At 37.2% G+C, this 19,825-nt stretch overlaps 1 protein-coding gene across 13 annotated transcripts in view; it reads left to right on the top strand.

The window, feature by feature from the left end:
- Positions 1-19,825, top strand: part of BNC2 (basonuclin 2) — a 382,877-nt gene that overhangs the window by 311,144 nt on the left and 51,908 nt on the right. For all 13 annotated transcript variants that reach the window (XM_035310133.1, XM_035310129.1, XM_035310125.1 and 10 more), the window contains one exon: positions 10,625-12,591. In XM_035310133.1, the coding sequence (XP_035166024.1) occupies positions 10,625-12,591 (1,967 nt within the window). The remainder of the gene's footprint in view (positions 1-10,624; positions 12,592-19,825) is intronic.

Raw genomic sequence — 19,825 nt, 5'->3', positions numbered from 1 at the left:
CACCAAGCTTGAGGAAATGAAATTTATAGCCTGATTCACAATAAGGAGCGCACTCAAAGCTAACTCCCTGCAATTAATGTGACTGCTAGCAATCCAAAACAAAAATAAAAGGCCTTCTCTAACCAAGAAGAGGCCAGCTTTGTAACTGTATAATCTCTCTTACAGTTTAGATAGCACTTGGGTTCCTAGGGCTATTAAGCAGTTATGTCTCCAAAAGACATACAGGAAAAAAATCATTGTTTAAAAAGAAGGTATGGGTGGATTTTTATTTATATTTTTACATTATAATGTGTGTTGTTATTTACCACGGCCAGGCCGTTTGTTCATGTAAATGTATTTTGTTTCTATATGGCTCTATTTGGCTCTATTCGTGCTTTTTGATAAAGTCATTGAGCTATCATTGGTGAAAGAAGGATCAAGGTCCATAGCAAGTCAATTTTCTTTCTCAAAGCAGGGCATACCTGGTCTCAGTGTTGTCCAGTCAGTGGAGTTCTCTTAACTGTGACTTGCAATAGCTTCAGAAAATGGAACATGCTGGGAATTGGAATTTGCCAATTCTGTCTTCCCCTTCTGAAGTAGAACTACCTTGATGCATGGAGAGTGAATTGAACTGAGAACTTTTTGAACTCTAACCCTGTTGAATTACACCAAGACAGTGACCAATGAGCAGGTGTTGTAGAAAACAGTAGGCAAGGTGCTATTTTTTAATTTTTATTTATTTTATTTTATTATATTAAATCAATACATTGATGTAGGTGCTGCCTGACAGATTCTGCCTTAGCTTTTGCACTGATCCATCCTCTTGATGTCACTAGAACTGGTCAGGGCACACCTAATCCAAATTATTAATCTTTGATATTGTTCTGAAATGCATTGACTGTGGTTTTATGGATGCTGTTCCTGTTCCAACTTGTGTTTGGATTTCTCAGCTAAAAAAAAAAAAAAAAAAAATCATTGTGGATGTGGTCAGAAACAATGCAAATTGTGGAATTCATCACAGCACTGAATATGAGATTGTTTGGAAAATATAGCTGGCTCATCTATTAGCTGTTAAATTAGCAGAAGAGTGCTCAGGAGGTGATCATAGAATTACTAGTACTGTAGATTTTTATATTTCTTCTGTTTTACTTCCCTTAGGCTTACCACTTCAGAGCCTTCTACCACCACACTGTGTCCCATCCACTTCTAAATATATCTCCTAAAACGTTAAATATGTGTATACTAATTGTGATCAGGCTAAAATTCAAGTGCTGTACTTGTGGGACTTTTTTTTATCAGAAGCCGTATTTAAGTGATGACACACAGTAATTTGTTCATTCTTCTGTCAGTGTAATTTACAAGGCAACGACAGATAAACATAGCTATACAAGATTCATTTACGGTGACACAATGGCAGATACACAGAGCAGAACCCTGCCTATGAGATAAAGTGGACTGAGTGACTTATGCAGTAATTAGGGGATAATTGTCATTAACCTCGCAAACAGTAGTTTACCCATATTGTTTAAAAGGCTCCAGGATGCATAATGACAAGGTAATCTGTCAAAGCGCTAGGGGGAAATATTAATAAGATTTGTGCAAGCCTGGATAGAAAATATGCAGAAAGCGGCCACATTAAGCTAATTGGTGGATGAATATACACTTGTAAAAGTGCTTCTAATGGCACGTTTGCTGCTCTCCAAATGACTACTGTTAATGTGGAGAAGTGGGCTGCCTAGAAAGTCAGGACTGCTGGGACAAGAGGGTATTAAGACATGCAGGCACAGTTATTATTACTTTGTACACTGTAATATAATTTCCCCCACTTTCTTTTGCATTTCAGTGTCTGTAATATGTGCAATCAGATAGCTCACTTCATGTATCATAATATTTTTATATTCCAGTGACATTTGCTTTTTTTGGCGTCACTTCTGCACCCTGCTATCTCCCTTCTGCATCAGATTGCCACCTATGATACACCTGTTTTTCCTGGTGTAAATTTTTTAGGTAAACAATCAAGGAAAAAGGCCTCATTAAGATCACGTTGTATATATTGCAAGTAATAATGCATAGTTCCCTAATGAATACTAAAGATGGAAATCAATCTCCCAGTTCTGCTGCCATTCATATACCCAACATATAGTACAGCTCAATTCCATTTATTGAGGCACAACGTTGCATTCAATCAGAAAACCAAGCTTGTAATGAAATCCAGTTATTGACACTTTTACTTCAGTCTTTTTTATGCTCGTGCAACACCTTAATTCCTTGCAATACCATTGGTTAGGCAAATCTCTTACTGACTTCTTTGGAAGTTTTACTTACAAGCCTGGTACAAGTAACCTTTTGTGGCTTAAATTTTCCCATTGGGGTTATGGCTTTGGTGAGCTGGGATTTAAAGTAAGAAAATGACCATCTGATGATCTGATTTAACTTGACTATTAGATATCTTTCTCTGCTTTTGGTGCCATGCATGTTGCATGGAGCAGCTGCAGGGACGTAAGACATGATAAATTGTTCACATTATCACATTGTGATCACTGGAGAAGGTCTTGGCTGAAGAAAACCTGAATGTCTCTTGTGGCTGTGTGTATTGCAAATACACACAAATACCTTATTGAAGCTCTTGGTGAATGCAGTGAATGCTTCTATTTCTCATGAAAATTACATCATTCTTTCAGTGTTGGTGAAACTGAGGCATGGAAGAGAGGTTTAAGTAGCTTGCTAAATTCCCTGAAAGACTGCCTGAGCTTAAAGAACATGACTTAATTTCTCAGTAAGTAGTGCAGCACTGACACCAACCAGTAAAACCACAAGTGATTTCAAGGACTGATACTATCAAGGCAAATTTTCTTATATGGTATAGCAAAATGTGCAATTATATATGCAAAAAAAATGGGAAAGTGCATATGAAAATCAATCATTGCTATGGTTATGTGTACATTGGTTATTTCCTATCCATTTACATGCAAAACTGCTTTCTAAAGTTAAGCTACACCTGGAATTATTTCCATGGTTTGCCCCTTTTTTCTTCCTGCATATTCCTATTCTGAACAGTTCCCAAGGAAGCTCGTACTGTCTAAACTTTCTGACTTCATACACGGGTATGGTGGTTTGATTGCATCTAGAAGCCATGTCTGCCTAGGGGCAAACACCCTCTCTTGCTCAACACAAGTTGGTGGCACAACTGCTTCAGGGACATTTACGTGAATTTGCCATGCTTACAGGTTGTAGGCAAGAAAAGGTATCAAAATATTCCTCTAGAGTTGGAGTCCAAGTTTCATAATTTCAAAACTGTCTAAGGAGTTCACATATGTAGTTTCTGGAAAATCCTGATATTCTACAACTAATGTGAGAACTATTTCGATGCCTTCAGTATACATTTAAAATGTTTTTGTGTGCAGATAGCTGGTCACTTTTCATTAACTCTTCTTTGAGCAGTCTTTAGAAATCCAGAACTGACAGTAAAGGGAATAAATGCTTGCATTTGAAAATCTGTGACATACTTTGGAGAAGAGGGGCAAAATGCTTGGGAAGTGGCACTGGTATTTTAAAATAATGCCAGATAATGACAACTGCTGAACAGTGACTTTGGATTCTTAATATTACCAAAGCAATATGTATCCACACTAACAGAATAAGAGACAGACTTTGCCACTTAACAGTTGGGAGTTGTGTCTCTTTTTCCTTCCCACCAACAGGACAGTTGTAAATCAAAGCAAATTTCACAGACATCATAAGATTTATACCATTGTAAAATCAGTAAAAGCAAGAAGAGAACCAGGTTCTGATAGAGATTAGAATGTTTTTCTCTGAGTGTGGACAGAGGTTTTCTGGGAAAAACTTGTCAAGCACCCAGTTGTAAAGATGCTTGATGCAGTTGCCATTATTAAATGAAGCTAGAAATGATGTGATAAAATGTTTTAGCCCCACAGTGATCTATCACAGTTTTTAAAAAAATAAAATGCTGTACACAGAGATATACAGAAAAAAAAAAAAAAAAAAAAAAAAAAAAAAATCTTGTGAATTATTTATTCTTACCTGGTCCATAATCAAGAGCATTCCATAACAAAGTGCCTATAAGGAAATTCAGTTCCCAAAAGGTGTAGTGTGCTGGTGATCTAGTATTTTGATACCACTCCCTGAAAACCAGACCAGAACCAGTGCTCCAGCAGGTTGCTTGTGCAGGGGTCTGTGCTACTGGCATATGTCTTCAGGATGAGATATAAAACAGAGGGCCTGCATACTTTTGGTCAGTAAAGACCCTGTAGGCCATTTAGCAAGAGCGTGGGTGGTTAACGGCGGTGTCCTGGCTAGGTTTCAGCTGCGGTTATTGCATTCCACCTCCTTACGTTCCATCTGCAGTTTCAGCAGGACATGGTGTTCCTCACTTTCACTCTGAAACTGCTGAGCAGTGCTCCTGTGCATTGTTACACAGCCTCTGTGCTCCACCATGGTGGTATGCCCCCAATATATATTCAAACAGATTTGGCTCCATATAGTGTTTCAGAACTAAGTTATTTCAAAATTACTTTCCAGCATGGTCAGTGGAATTACTATGGATTTAAGGTGCAATTACTCTGGATTTAAAGTGCAGCCAGATTTGACCCAGTGTCTACAATATCAATTAGTAAAAGTTTGCAAAAGTCTTTGGAGTCTTTTTGGTCAAAATGCAAAGCTTTTTCCTGCTGAATGCATCAGGAAACCTAAAGCATGAGGAGGAACCAGAGTTAAGTACTGTTATATATCTGTCAGCAAAACTAAATACAAGCATGCATATAATTACAAGTAAATAAAATCTCCTTCATGTTGCTTTTCATTTGTATACAAACTGCTGGTGTCATTTTCATTGATATGTTGGGGAAAGACAGCCTTCTTTTCTTCCACTGCTGTACCTGGTATCCTCATGCATACCCTGTGTCTTTTGGGGAAAGAAAACAACTCCAGCAGGTAAGAGAAAGGGGTGTCTGTAGGGAAGATCTATCGCTTTTGATTTTTCTAGCACAGTGGAGGCTGCAGTGAAGCCAAAAGATAAAGATTTCCATTATTGACTGAGAACTCAGTAGTGCTGCACTGTGTTCATTCCTGCTGCAGCAGTATAACTCAAGGAGAGAACTGCTGACACTTAAACATGAGTTTGTTCATATGGTTTCAGTTGGAGAAGGGGGGCTGGTGGGAGGTGGATGAGAAGTGACAGATGAGGGTTAAAAAAAAAATTAACAATGGCTCATTGCAGGCTGGGTGTGTTAAACCTCATATCAGTTGCACATGTATAATCACAGTGAACAACTATGCAAAACTTTTTTAGTGCTTACAGGAGCAAAGGTGAGTTAGGTTCAGCACAGTAAAAGCACCTATCAAGAAAATGAGTATGTGAATGCTTCAGTTTCTATGGGAAGTATATACAAGGCTTACTTCTGCCTTATTGAAGTTGGTAGGGGTTGACCATAATGAGCCAAAGTTGTTTCACATTTCCTGTTCCATCCATACAAATGTGAGTTGGTGTGCTGCTGCACAGTTTTGGTCACTTTTACCCCAGGAGTAGTAGGACTGCCCATAGTGTAACAGCTTGAAATTTAATTGGGAAGCAAAGAGATGCTCCTGGGAAATTCAGCCAAACAAAAACAACAAACCCTAAATCATGGAAATTATGTATGCTTTTCTTTATTAGAAACAAATGTTGATTTTTTTTCTTCTGTCTACACCCTAATTAAAACCATCCTCTGCAATTACAGTATGACCAAATGAATGTCTCTCAGTCTGCTTTTCAATTGTTACAGCTGCACTCAAAATGTTTCTTCAAGATCAGCTAGAAAATATATAGCTCTTTCAGAAGGATTCATAGAAGAAATTGATATTATAAACACCATGCTTGCTTAATTAGTTAATCAAATACATATCTATGTAATATTTTGTAACATGGATATCCAGTTGATATGCATTAAAAGCAACAGCTTATGGTGCATATGGAAACTTGCTAAAATGTGAAGGCTGGTGGTGGTGTTTTCTTTTTCAATCAATTTTGAGTGATTCTCAGAAATTATCACAATAATGCCCCAAAATAATTTTTGAGTGCTTCGCAGCACATAAGGCTTGGTTTAGAAGCAAATTTATCTTTTTTAACCTTTCTATTAATCTCAACTCTTCCATAATCAACTCTCGCTATGCATTCAGTCAGGAGTATATATACACTTTACCTATGCCAAGAAGTTAATTAGTAAGATAAAAATAGAACTGTAAAAAGTCTGTGCTGCATATGCATATGTACATACATGTCTCTGTGAAAGTCTATATGTATAAAATTAGTTAATGGCAATGCAGGTACAGGAGTCAATGCAGCTTCTCACAGAAAATGAGTTTTGAACAACTGATTTCATAATAAAAGTTGAAGTTTTTCAGTGTATACTGTATGCTTATGTAGACCATCCTTATTTTCTAAATAATCAGTTTTTGAATTGTGAGGTTTTCAAGCTGATTTGAAAGCTTAAAATCTGTAAAGCCTAGAGGCCCTCGGGAAATGAAGACGCCTCTCCACAGTACTCCTAAATTAAACTCTTACAAATTAGAGTGAACTTTGTGTCTATCTTCTGTTTTAGCATGTTTGTATCATCCAAGATAATCATCTTGAGTCCCATCACTTGTTCTATCTGACCCAGAAGTTTAAGACAAGATGTACCCTGACATATCCTGACACATCTATTCCTAACATATGTTCAGCAAAAATGAGGAGGCAGTTTCAGGATGTTTAACCATGACATTACTTTGTAGATCTAATGTGTGTACGTGAATCATTATCTACACGAATAATAAACATATATGTATGGGAAGGGGAAGAGTCAAGTGTGTGTTCAGAATTAAAAAACATGCAATGTTATGTTTTGTATTCTTGGAGGTTAAATTTTGTATGATTTAGAGATTCAAAGTTTTTCTCCATCTAAAACTGAAATGGAGCTACCCACACATAAAATACAACAAATAAAAATTATTAATAATAAACATAATTAAAAAAAAAAAAAAAGCTGTGCAAGTAAAAAAGGAAGAGCCTGTTGAACAGAGTAGGCTTATGTGTCTACTGCCTGTGAGACAGAGCTGTAAGCGTGCAGTGGTATCTCTACACTCACTGACTTCCTTGTACACATTGTCACAGGAGGCTTGGCTTAATCAGCTGTGAGCTGAAAAAAAGTAATATAAATTGGAACCTTTTGTCATGGAATATTTAAATGTGGATATGATTTAATGGCTTTGGGGAGAAAATTTAGCATGAGAGATTGTAAGAAACAAGAAATCGATTACATGTAAGAAAGGACTTGAACCTCTAATCAAGTATTACCATACACAGAGAGATCCCTAGCTAGTTATAACTTAATTCAAAGGGGATAAAGGTTAGAATTTTTGTTAATTTTAAGTTTTATCAAAAAATAACATTCCTATTTGCTCTTTATCTAGGTTTGCATAATACATACTTACAGTGATATATGGAAAAGCATCTGTAAATATTGAAGCATATGCTACACTATATCCATAGGTAGTATGTCTTTATGAAATACAGATATCTGTACAATTTCTGTTTTACTTTTGCTGGGGAGATAAAAATCCTTGCTGCAAATTAACCAAATACAGCTTGATGCAACGAGTAGAAGGCGGCAAAGATCGTTTAAGACCGACTTTCTTATTCCTTGCTGTTTCTGTGACAGTGAAGGTAACACCCCAGCAGTCACACCTAGTTTTTGTGCTGTGTGACTGCTAGTTTTTGTGATCAGTGGCACATAGCAGCAGCTGTAAATCTGTCCCTCTTCACTGCAAATCCAGAAAGTTTTGTCCTTAGCTAAACGAGACAAAAGGGGGTGGCATCTCATTGAGAGATAGGTCGTGTAGCCAACTGCCAGTGCCTCTGACTTGAGCTGTGGAATAACTCCCCAAAAGCACTCTGATGTCTGTCTGCTTGGTGCATGCAGACAGCTAGCTGCACAGCGGTCAGGTGAGTGACTGTGTGAGGTAACCTTCCGCTTACATGTGGCAGTCTGTTACAGGATCCGTACCTACTATTCTCATGAGTTATTCTCATGCTGGCTGTATTTAATTTTTATTTACTTAAATATCCGTTTTTATAAAACATCCATCTGTTACATAAGCCTGTGAGTGATTTACAAATTAAAGCAAAAACAAAACAAATTACTACCAGTAGTACATTACAAAGCAGCCTGCAGCTGGCTGCAGACAGGAGTCCTAATTCAATACATGTAAGCAGCGTAAATTAGACAATGTTATTTCCATCTTCAAACAATGCAAGTTACAAAGAATGAATACTTGTGGCTTCATTTTGGAAATGTGTGTATATAAATTGGGTCACAGATGACAGCAAAGGCCTGGACACCAAAATGTGAACTGTTCTTGGAGTACCACAGAAGATTTGCTCAAAATTAGAACCACTATGGCTTGCTGGAAGTTGTGGGAGAAGTAAATGCGAGAAACTTAGGTCACATTCATGGCCAGAGTAGCCAAAATTAGTTGGATGGGAAGAGACAGTCTTAGAGCTTTCAAATGTGAACCTGTCCTTTGGTTTTGTTTCACTTTCTTTTGCTGTTGGGTGTTTGTTGTTCTTGTGCTGTTGTTTTATATTCTGGATGATTCTTATTAACATAGAGTACCTCTAAAATACTATTTCATCAGACAGGTAGAAATGGGGGGAATAGCAATTAGCAACGTCCATAGTGCTCAAAGGTATTCAAAGCTGCAAACACTTCCTGACTAATGCTGCAAACCAGGACCATGCTGCAAACCAGCATCTGCATGATGGGTTTCTTAAATCTCTGTGTATAACATGCTGAACAGCTTCTGCATAGAGATTGGTTCTGGTGCTCTGCAGCTGGGTCAACAGTGTGAGAGTCCTTCTAAAAGTATTCTGTAATTAATTACTGTTGAGGGTTTCACAGTCTTGTAAGGTTTCATTGTCAATGGCCATATGTGGAGCCTTTCTAAACATTCCACAGTAGCATGCAAGATTCTGAAGAATACATGACATTAACCATCATCATTAACTTTGAATTCAGAAAGGTGACACACATCAGAGCTGAAATAATGAAAACCAGCTTTAATCAAATAAATACAGGCTTTACCATTTGGAGAAAATTGCATTTTCCAAATAAATACAGGCTTTACCATTTGGAGAAAATTGCATTTTCCAGTGCTCTAGAAAACGTGAGGGGAGGAAAGACTCAGTCCTCTGAAGACTGAAGATAATAAACTAACTAAATAAATAAATAGAACCTGCAAAAAATGAAAGACATTTGCAGCCTTCATAATCAAATAAGTGATAGTGGTTTTTGCAGTAGTGTGTAGTCCAATGTTCAGTTAGGTTCTGAAGCTGAGATTCAGGATTTAAAAAGATCAGAGACAGTACAGAGGAGTATCTTTGCAAGGCTTTCAAACTGTAAAATGCATGAGGAAGCATTGGAATAATTTTGATTTGATGGCATGCAACAGTGCTTGTTGGTTATAGTTACCATGCTGATGTTATGTCCAGCATTTGCCCAAAAGGAAGGATGCCAATAAAATGATGTATTCATTATATAAGTATTTTAATATGTTTTTATCAATACATGCTGGAATGGATTGCCTGACATTACATTGCAGAATTTTTAAGTCCTACCTTCAGGCAAATCTCATGCTTACTAGCAAAAATGAAAGTGCGAAATGCTTTTTAATGTATATTTAACAACAGATAGTCTAGTGATTACTGATGTGTATTCTCTCTGGATTTTTCCCTTGGTATCAGAAGGCAATATTAAGAGACAACATTTTTACACATTTATGCTATCTACATCCATCAGATGCTTACTTTTTACATATTTTTAACTGTCATTTATAACAGGGCTTAAAAAAAAAAAAAAAAAAAAAAAAAAGTCATCCCTTAAGTCTAAACCATAACAAGATTGCAAATCTGCAATCAATTCCCAGTAATAGTCCAGTTATGGTTAAAACAGTGTCTCTATTTCTAACTTTTGATGCAGGTTTATAATAACTGTGCTTTTCAGTATTATTTTACTGAAAAAAAAAAAAAAGAAAGAAAAAAGGAGTAAGATACTATTTTTATATGGTATTTTTAAGACTTTTTGCCTTGCATCAGATTCTTATGAGAAGGTCCATGAGTGACTTAAGCTTTATGTTTACCTATATCTCAAAAACAAATTATCAAATTCATTTATTTAGCTCTTTCTTGTAGTGTCACTATTTTATAACAATTAAAGTACAATTTTCAATATTTTACAGTGGAGTGAACAGCAACAGTTCATGCTTTATACTAATGTATGCTAAACTATTGCATAGTATATAGATCACTGTTGTTAAAATAGCAGTATTGTAGTATTTAGATCACAATTTCCCCAGTGGTCTACATTTTGTTTGCTTTGACATTATTAAACTTAATCAGTTTCTCTTACTGTGATTGTAATTGCTATATTTGCATGGCTGAAAAGTTTGTGGTTTTTTGGTTGAGTTCTATTAACTCTGTTTGCATGTTGTTTTTTGAGCTTAGAATTTCATGTGCAGGCAGCAGAGCACATTCTATTGAATTCAATAATTATGCAGAATCAATAAGTTTTTTTCTTTGTGTTTGTCTTTGTTGTTTCTTTGATATGGCCTCCAGGATGCTGCAGGCAAGGTGCTGGACCGCTGGGCCATCATGTCCAGGGAAGAAGAGATCATTACCCTTCAGCAGTTCCTGAGATTTGGAGAAACCAAATCCATTGTGGAGCTGATGGCAATTCAAGAAAAAGAAGGGCAGGCTGTGGCTGTGCCATCTTCAAAGACAGATTCAGATATAAGGACTTTTATTGAAAGCAATAATCGCACCAGGAGCCCAAGTCTCCTTGCTCACCTGGAGAATAGCAACCCTTCCAGCATTCATCATTTTGAAAACATCCCAAATAGTCTTGCATTCCTGCTTCCATTCCAATACATAAATCCAGTCTCTGCTCCACTGCTGGGGCTGCCTCCAAATGGCCTCCTGCTGGAACAGCCAGCAATGAGGCTCCGTGAACCAAGCCTTACAACCCAAAATGAATATAATGAGAGCAGTGAATCTGAAGTTTCCCCTACACCTTTCAAGAATGAGCAAACATCTAGCAGGAATGCTTTGACCAGCATCACAAATGTTGAACCCAAAACTGAGCCAGCCTGTGTCTCTCCTGTTCAGACACCTACGCCTGTCAATGATTTATCGAAACCAGAACATACTAAAAGCTCATTCCGCATTCACAGAATGAGGAGAATGGGGTCTGCCTCCAGAAAAGGAAGAGTGTTTTGTAATGCATGTGGCAAAACTTTCTATGACAAAGGTACTCTGAAAATCCACTACAATGCCGTTCACCTGAAAATCAAGCACCGGTGCACTATTGAGGGCTGCAACATGGTCTTCAGCTCTCTCAGAAGCCGCAATCGTCACAGTGCTAACCCCAACCCCCGCCTCCACATGCCTATGCTAAGGAATAATCGAGACAAAGATCTAATTCGTGCTACATCAGGTGCTGCCACTCCAGTCATAGCAAGTACAAAATCCAACCTAACTTTGACAAGCCCTGGGCGTCCACCAATGGGATTTACCACTCCCCCTCTAGATCCTGTACTACAGAACCCTCTTCCCAGCCAGCTGGTGTTTCCAGCTTTAAAGACTGTCCAACCTGTTCCTCCTTTTTACAGAAATTTACTTACTCCTGGAGAGATGGTGAGTCCTCCAACCTCCCTCCCTACCAGTCCAATAATACCAGCATCAAGTGGCATGGAGCAGCATCCCCCTCCTCCTTCAGAGTCATCAGTTCCATCAGTGCTGATGCCCAATCCAGAGCCTAATACTGATCTTGCCCCCAAGAAGAAGCCAAGGAAGTCGAGCATGCCAGTTAAAATAGAAAAGGAAGTTATTGATACTGCCGATGAGTTTGATGATGAAGATGAAGAGGTGAATGACAGCAGTACAATGGTGAATGACATTGGTCATGACAATCACTGCCATTCTCAGGAAGAAATGAGCCCAGGCCTGTCAGTGAAAGACTTTTCTAAAACTGACAGAAACAGATGTATTACCAGACCAGATATAAGAAGGGCAGACAGCATGACATCAGAAGACCAAGAGCATGAGAGAGACTATGAAAATGAGTCGGAGTCATCAGAGCCCAAATTGTGTGAGGAATCCATGGAAGGTGATGATCGCCTCCATGAACCTGGTGAAAAATCGATGATGCATAGTGACAGACCGGATGAAAACCACAATGACTCTTCTAACCAGGATGTCATTAAGGTGAAGGAAGAGTATACAGACCCTACATATGATATGTTCTACATGAGCCAATACGGACTGTACAATGGAGGCAGTGCCAGTATGGCTGCTCTTCATGAAAGTTTTGCTTCCACATTCAACTATAGCAGCCCTCAGAAGTTCTCCCCAGAAGGTGAAATGTGCTCAAGCCCAGACCCCAAGATCTGCTATGTGTGCAAGAAGAGTTTCAAGAGTTCCTACAGTGTGAAACTTCACTACAGAAACGTTCATTTAAAAGAGATGCATGTCTGCACGGTGGCTGGCTGTAACGCTGCTTTCCCATCACGGAGAAGCAGAGACAGGTCAGTAAATATTAATTGATTTTCTACATTATTAAATGTGTTGAATTATGTACGAATAGGCAGTTTAGGGTATATGAAAAAATAGAGAGATGCACAGTAATGACAAGTGACAATCATGTTCCCATGACATTGAGAGAATTTTATCACTTCAAGATTTTCATTGTTGCTTGGCATTCAAAATAGTATATATTGTGCCATCCTCTGAAGTGACTGGCAAGATAATAAATGTCATTATTTTTTCTGTGTACCTTTGACTATGTGTACCTCTCTTTATAAGCTGCAACTTAATACGTTTATTTTCTTCTTCCTGCAGCTTTTAAATCTAGGAAACCTTCTATCAAATATATAGTAAATAATATACAATGCAAATATTTTTATGCATGCATAGAAGTAGGAAGGAGGGGACGGGATGGATGGACAATTGGATGAATGGGTGGAGAGAGAGAGAGAATGGAAGGACTGGAATAAAAGAGTGCTTTCCATCCCCATAGGGTGATATAGAAGCAAACAGGAAACATTAAAAGAAAAGTCTTCTCTTCAATTTTTAAAATTAGCAAGAACAAGTAAATATTAAGAAAATAATTGTCTCTTTATAGGAATGTATACACGTCTCGATCCTCTATGGTTATTTAGTCCACTTTAGTTTCTTCTCTGAGCAAGTCCCTTCCCTGCTGATTGGAATAATGCACACTCAGACAGAAGAGACTAGACCCCTACATATTGTTAAGATCAACCCAGGGTATATTCTGCTGGCCCTTCAAATGACATCATGCCCAAGCTATGCTGCATCAATACTGAAACAGTTGGGCTTAAACAGAAGCAGCTGGTCCTTAAACTCTAAGGTTTATATATATACACACATTATTCTTTTTGATTCCTGAGGAAAATGTAATCTAAATGGAATTTCTCAAGGTGGTAGGATAATGCAGTTATTTCATAGTTGTGGATAAATGCTCTCACATGTGATGATGATCATATTGTCACATAACAAAATCTCTCCGGTACATGGAGTGATGGAGATATTGGGTCATCCCTTTTCCTTGATTTGTGTTTCATATTTTTTCATTATGCTGTAAAGATTCAGCAGACACAGGAAGGAAATTAAACCTATCAAAGTATCTCACACACAGCTCTTTTTTTTTTTTTTTTTTTTTCATTGAAGTTGATAGGGTTTGAAAGTGAATATATCTTGTAATACAAAATGAAAGCAACTTAGTACTGAGGAGACTAAGGAGACAAAATTTGCTTTTTTGACGAAGTCCAGTCCCTGATTATCTCATATCTTATCTTTCCATTTATAAAATTCCCTGAAAAGAAGAAGAAGAACCACTAGAAAACAATTTCAAAACAAACAAGGACGATCTAGAAAATTTGTTTTACAGTGGCAAGAAACCACGGGGCATCAAGCAGGGAAAAGTGAATTAAGACTCCATTCTTTGGGTGTCTTGATAACTTTTATGAGACTTGAGTTTGACAAAGGAAGTGGATGAGTCAATGGCATACTTCATTCTGAGTTTAGATATGTTCAGTTCCTGAAACTGCACAGGTTCGGTTCTGTTAGTCCAAAAATTGGCTTGGTTGGTCTGTTTCCTCAAGTGACTTAGTGAAATGTTAATCATATACTAGGCAAAACAGCTTTGGATTCAGTGTATGAATTAAGAAGTGACTAGATTTAGGATTTGGAACATTGTGCAATATTAAATTTCAGAAGGAAACCATTGATAGATTATGCTAATAATAAGGATAGTATATTAAAGATTTCTATGTTCTAACAAAGAGATGACTGTGATGATGTACATAAAATATTTCTGAGACATGAACGTTTAAAATAGGACACATTTTGAAAATATTTTAAGAACTATATAGGATACTTCTATTAAGCTTATTGAAAGAAAGCTGTAAAATAAAAATCTATGATTCAGGAACGGAAAAAGCAGGCTGCATATGTAAGATAAAATTATTATTTACATATCATTCTGAGTTGTATAAGTCACAAAATCATCTTTTTATGTCATTTCACCAGCAACATTCAGAATATGGTTCAGTTATTTGTTACACTTGGGACAACAGAAATTCATAGGCATGATATGCCCATTAATTGCAAAGATTTAACAGTGGTCATGCACTTCAAAAAATTTGAAGGAAGGGTACAGTTTGTTTGCCCATTCAGGTCTGATGTTTTCCCAGGTTCATTAGAACCTCTGGTTTGCAATTTTTTCTGGAAATGCCTTGCAAGAGCCAAGTAATACTCTCATGGTTCCTGTTAATACTCTCAGACATTTGAGAGAGAATTATCTTTGAAACTTTCTCCTGCTATCCAGTCTTGTCTAGAAATGCAATGTCTAGGACTGTACAGAAATGAAAGCACAGGTAGAGCATATAAAACAAAGTGGACAAAAGATTTAAGTAAACATTTTTAATATTATTTTCTAGTTTTTTCTATTAAAAAAAGGAAAAAGAAAAATAAGAGATTCATACAATAGGATTCATACAAAGAAATACATTTAGGAAGCAGAATTTAATGTAATATATTCTTTTTGTAAACTGTTTAATAACCCAAAAGGCTTTTCCATACAATTTAGTATATAAATATAAGAAAATATATGCATTTACTTTAGAGAGAGGCATTACCTTGGTTTTTAAGGTCTAGCTCTTCAGATTGTGGACAGCACCTTAAAATAATTGGGTTAAATGTTATTGCAAACTGAGAACTTCTGGTCACTTAAAGCAATTTCACTTAAAAGCTCAGACACATTTTGCTATTAATTGCTGTAGAAGAAATAAAAAAATAGTTACCTAAAGAACACAGTGAGTGTTACTGGATAAAATTTTCCATGTATTGCAATTTCTTTCTTTTGGATACATTATCAAAAATCTGTGTGATTTGCTTGTATTATGACTCAAATGATCGACTGACTTTTAAGTACCTAAAGAAGCGCAGAATTTCTTTGCTTCAAAAATTAAAAGATTTTTTGAGTACAATCTTATTAATGAAATGGGAGTTCTAACTGTCCCATAGGTTATCGAGTCTTGTGAGGTTTTTATCTTTATTATTAATAATATTATAGGTAAGGTAATTGTATTAATAATATTAAAAAACATGTTATAACTAGTTAGAGAAATGTTCTAAAAAGAAAACACAAGCTTATGTGCAGATAAATAACATTGGTTGATCTTTTCTGTTTCATGTAGAGGCATCTGATATGGCTTCAGACCTTTTTCAGTGCAATTCTAGTTAATCAAATGATTGACTATATTCCCCTTACCTTGTACATACAAGAAACTGAATTGGAGACAGTGGCAGTAGCTGCTGCAAAATGGGTTTTGCAAGGGTGGGGTTTTGATACACATAGTTACCAGAGAGAACAGATCACTCCAGGAGTAAACACAATGCTGCTTTGACTGATGGAGGGTTTTTTTATCCATGTGTCACAGCTGCAACCCTTCGTTGTGGAGCATATCCTGCAGCAGTGTGTGTTAAGTTTTGACTAAAGTCATCTTCACTCTTCCTAGGTCAGCTGTGCCTAGGTCAAGTCCAGTATAAATATTCTTCTGCTGGAAAGGTTGGAATATCTTCTAAGATCTTTGAGTAAGCACTGCTATTCCTTGTAAATTAGGATCAAGATAACCAGAAGACTCAGGAGTCCTACCTCACCCATGTTTTTTCAACACAGAGCAGAGGAAAGCAAAGCAGAGTCTTGCGTTTACTGTCAATGTCCCAGTACTTCTATTTTCCTTTCTAAAATTTAGCCTGTATTAATGAATATCCAAAATACACTGAGCATAGATTTTTTTTGAAAACAGCTTTTTATTTCACAACTTTCTCAGCTACAAGTAACAGCACTCATCAGATCAATATTATACATACCTACGTCTTTGATCGTTTTCCCTAATAGAGTAGTACAATTGTCTCTCTTTTCCTTGAAACACTGTGCTTGTCAAAAACATTTTTTATTCCTTTCTTCACCAGCCACTCCCTGAATTAGCTGTTCATCCACTGCTGTTTCTATATTTACTTCAAATGTCATTTCTTCTAGAGGCAAGATGTACAGGCTGTATCTTGTTGCAGGAAGGCAATGCAAAGTAAATAGTAAAGAAACCCATATTAAAAGTGATGTCAGTGATACGGAGCAATGTCCATGCCTGCTTTTAGAACAGAAAGACATGGTTTCCAAGGAAGTTTTTAGTAGGAAAAGACAAAGAAGGGAAGAAGATAAGTTCCTGTGAGAACTTTGCACTTAAATGGAAAGAAGTGTCTTTGGAAAGAATACTTTCAGACTCAGAAAAGGCCTGTCCTACGACTGAGGAGAAAAGGCCTGTGGCCCTGGCTGCTGGATTCCCTTGGGATCTGCTTCCCAGCCTCATCTGTGAGTCCTGCTCCAGCAAATACTGACTTTGCCTTACAAAGAGATAGTTGTGGTTGCTCCTTGAAGGCAGCACTGAGCTATAGATGCTCAGGAAATGATTCTGAGCTGCAGATGAGACATGGAGACAGGAAGAGGGAATAGTTACTTCCTTTCCAAAGGGGACAGTAATGCTGAATTTTCATCTGTGTCTATGTTGGAGAGCACACACACAGAGGTGAAGATCTGGAAGATGAAGAAATTTGTGGTCAAAAACACTAATGGAACAGGATGCATGGTGGATCTCCTGCCATGGGTAATTCTTGTTGAGGAGCTACTGTTAGATCTTTAGGAGAAATACAGACATCTCCTCTGTCAGCCTTAGTGCATGGTAAAGGCACATTTCACCTCAGTACTGGTACTAAATACATTCAGAAACACTGAATCTGTGTTTCTTAGGATACAACACATTAGTAACAATATGTTATCACATTTTTCTTTCTCTTATGTATATGAGATAAATTAATGTTCAGTGTACCTCCCTCCTTGGAGCAAAACAACATTTTGTCACTTTGCCTTTTTTCTACTAACATAGGAATATTAATTGTTCAGATTTGTCTTTAATTTTTTTCATGAAATGTGTGTGTATGTTCCACAAGATGAGAAAGGTGGTTGAGCTCCATGAATAAATTTTAAAACAAAATAATATCTGCTTAGGGTGACTTATAAATAAATATGAGGCAAGTATTGGTGCCAAGTGTGATCATGCCACTTCATTGCTAGTTAAATCAGTCCAGATTTAAACATGTAAACTCTTTGATTTGAATGGAGCAAGACATCTGTAGGTGGTTTATTAAAACCTGCTGATGTCTCCAGAACTAAATTGGTGTGGATATAGGCCTCTGGGTAGTTGTATTGAAAAAAAAAACAGATATATACTTTTTGTCTGGTTACCTGACTTCCAGCCCTGTACAGGTGTGCTTGAATAAATTAACATCAGTTACCTGTGATGAGCCAGTGCATACATTATCAAGGGAGGTGAAGATGTGAGAAACCTGCTACCTACCTCCTGTTATCACCTTCTTGACAAAACAGCACCCATTTTTTCATCATCCTACTATGCTTGGAATCTTGTATAGATAACATTTTAGGGAATTATTTTCTATAAATGCTTTGAATTCTAAGAAGAGATAGCTCCAAGAAATAAGTTATTTCACACCAGTCTGTGATAACTATTACTATATTTCCCCAATATAGTTAGCTGTCACATACTGCTTTAATTTCCTCCAATAAGAACAATGAAATAGGGTTTTAAGACATTAGGTGTTTGATGAACCATTTGTCAAGAGACAAAAGGGTTATTTTTCTACATTTTTAAAATACAAACTTAAAATACAAACACAGGTACTGCTGTTTCTAGATGCAATGCAGCTCATTAAGAGAGTAGCTGCATATCCAATACAATTGTATGAACCATTAGGTCTTCTGTGGGAGAGTTGCTAACATTTGTGCCATCGCTAATGTTTACTTAAGTCTTTACTTAACTCTTTTTTAACCCAAGAGAACCTGGATCATAAAGAAATGTTTTTTGCCACCATTAACACAGATTTAGTCTCTTTCAAGAGTAGTCATGTTGAACACAGTGGGACTGCCGACAACACTGCATGCTCACCAATGTGAACAAGAGAAGCAGAATCAAAACTTGAATGCATAGAAATAATTTATTCCTGGGATTTTTTTTTTCTTTAAATAAATTAATAAATAACCAAGCCCTCAAGAGGCTACTTATGTGAGTAAATGTTGCAGAATTAGCTTTGGCATGGACAGAGTTGTCTTCTGAAGCTACACATGTCCATTTGTTTTGGGTTTGAGTTGGAGGCTGTGGTGGTTGCTTTTTGGAAACTATCTGCTGCCATCATTTTTGTTCTCTTTTGGTGCACAAAATACCACCTTGACAGTGAGAGTACATATTCTTGTGCAGTGCACGATATCTTGTTGTGTGAACTCACAGAGCAAGTTAACGACTTTTCAGTGACCTGAAAATTTATTTAAAGAAACTGCTACACTGGGATTAGGACAGGTGTCAAGCATAGGTAAAACACTAGCACTGAAATTGCAACCTGAAAGCAAAACATGTATTGAGCAATTTTTTTCCCCTGTAATATGTTGTGACAAATGCTGTAGATCTTTAATTTGTTTTGTCCAAGTCTCTGGCACAGACTCCGTATGTTTTCATTCAGTGAAACATATTATTTGGGAGGGTAAGACAGGGAACATGAATGCTTATTCACAATATCCTGATTGCCCCTACATTCATGGGAAACAACTGGAAAGAACCAAAAGCCCTCTACAGAGAGTGGAAGAAAATCCAGTATTCTTTCCTAAAGTTATTTGGAAGTGGGGGAAATTAAGCATCAACCTACATTAGTTCCTGCAGAGAAAGGCTCTAGCTGTTTTTTTAAGCTTCACTGCAGAAGGCAGTGGGATTTCTGCTACAGTGTAGAAAGCTCTACTTCATAGACACAAGATAGCATTAGGGCGCAAATCCCAAAATAATGAGTGAAAAAAATAGATGAGTGGAAATAGATGAGTGAAAATGGACAAGACACTGCATCCTGAGAGATATGGTATTTAGGTGGAGGAATCTAGGTAGAAATGATGAAAGACAGAGAAAGACACACCTGTGGCAGGAATAGCTGTATATTTACAGCCCTTTGAAATTACAGCTGTGGCTGAAGGAAGACAGTATGATGTTGTAACTAAACTGTTGGACTATTGGTGAGACATGTAAGAGAAGGGGACAGGGATTGCCAAAATGGAAAAGCAGAGACATCTGGGGAACAAACCTTGTGAAATTGCTCAGCTGGGAGGGTTGCAAAATAGTTAATCTT

The sequence above is a fragment of the Oxyura jamaicensis genome, chromosome Z, assembly GCF_011077185.1.
Source record: "Oxyura jamaicensis isolate SHBP4307 breed ruddy duck chromosome Z, BPBGC_Ojam_1.0, whole genome shotgun sequence".
In the NCBI taxonomy this organism is placed as follows: domain Eukaryota; kingdom Metazoa; phylum Chordata; class Aves; order Anseriformes; family Anatidae; genus Oxyura; species Oxyura jamaicensis.
This window is presented reverse-complemented; position numbering and strand designations above follow the sequence as displayed.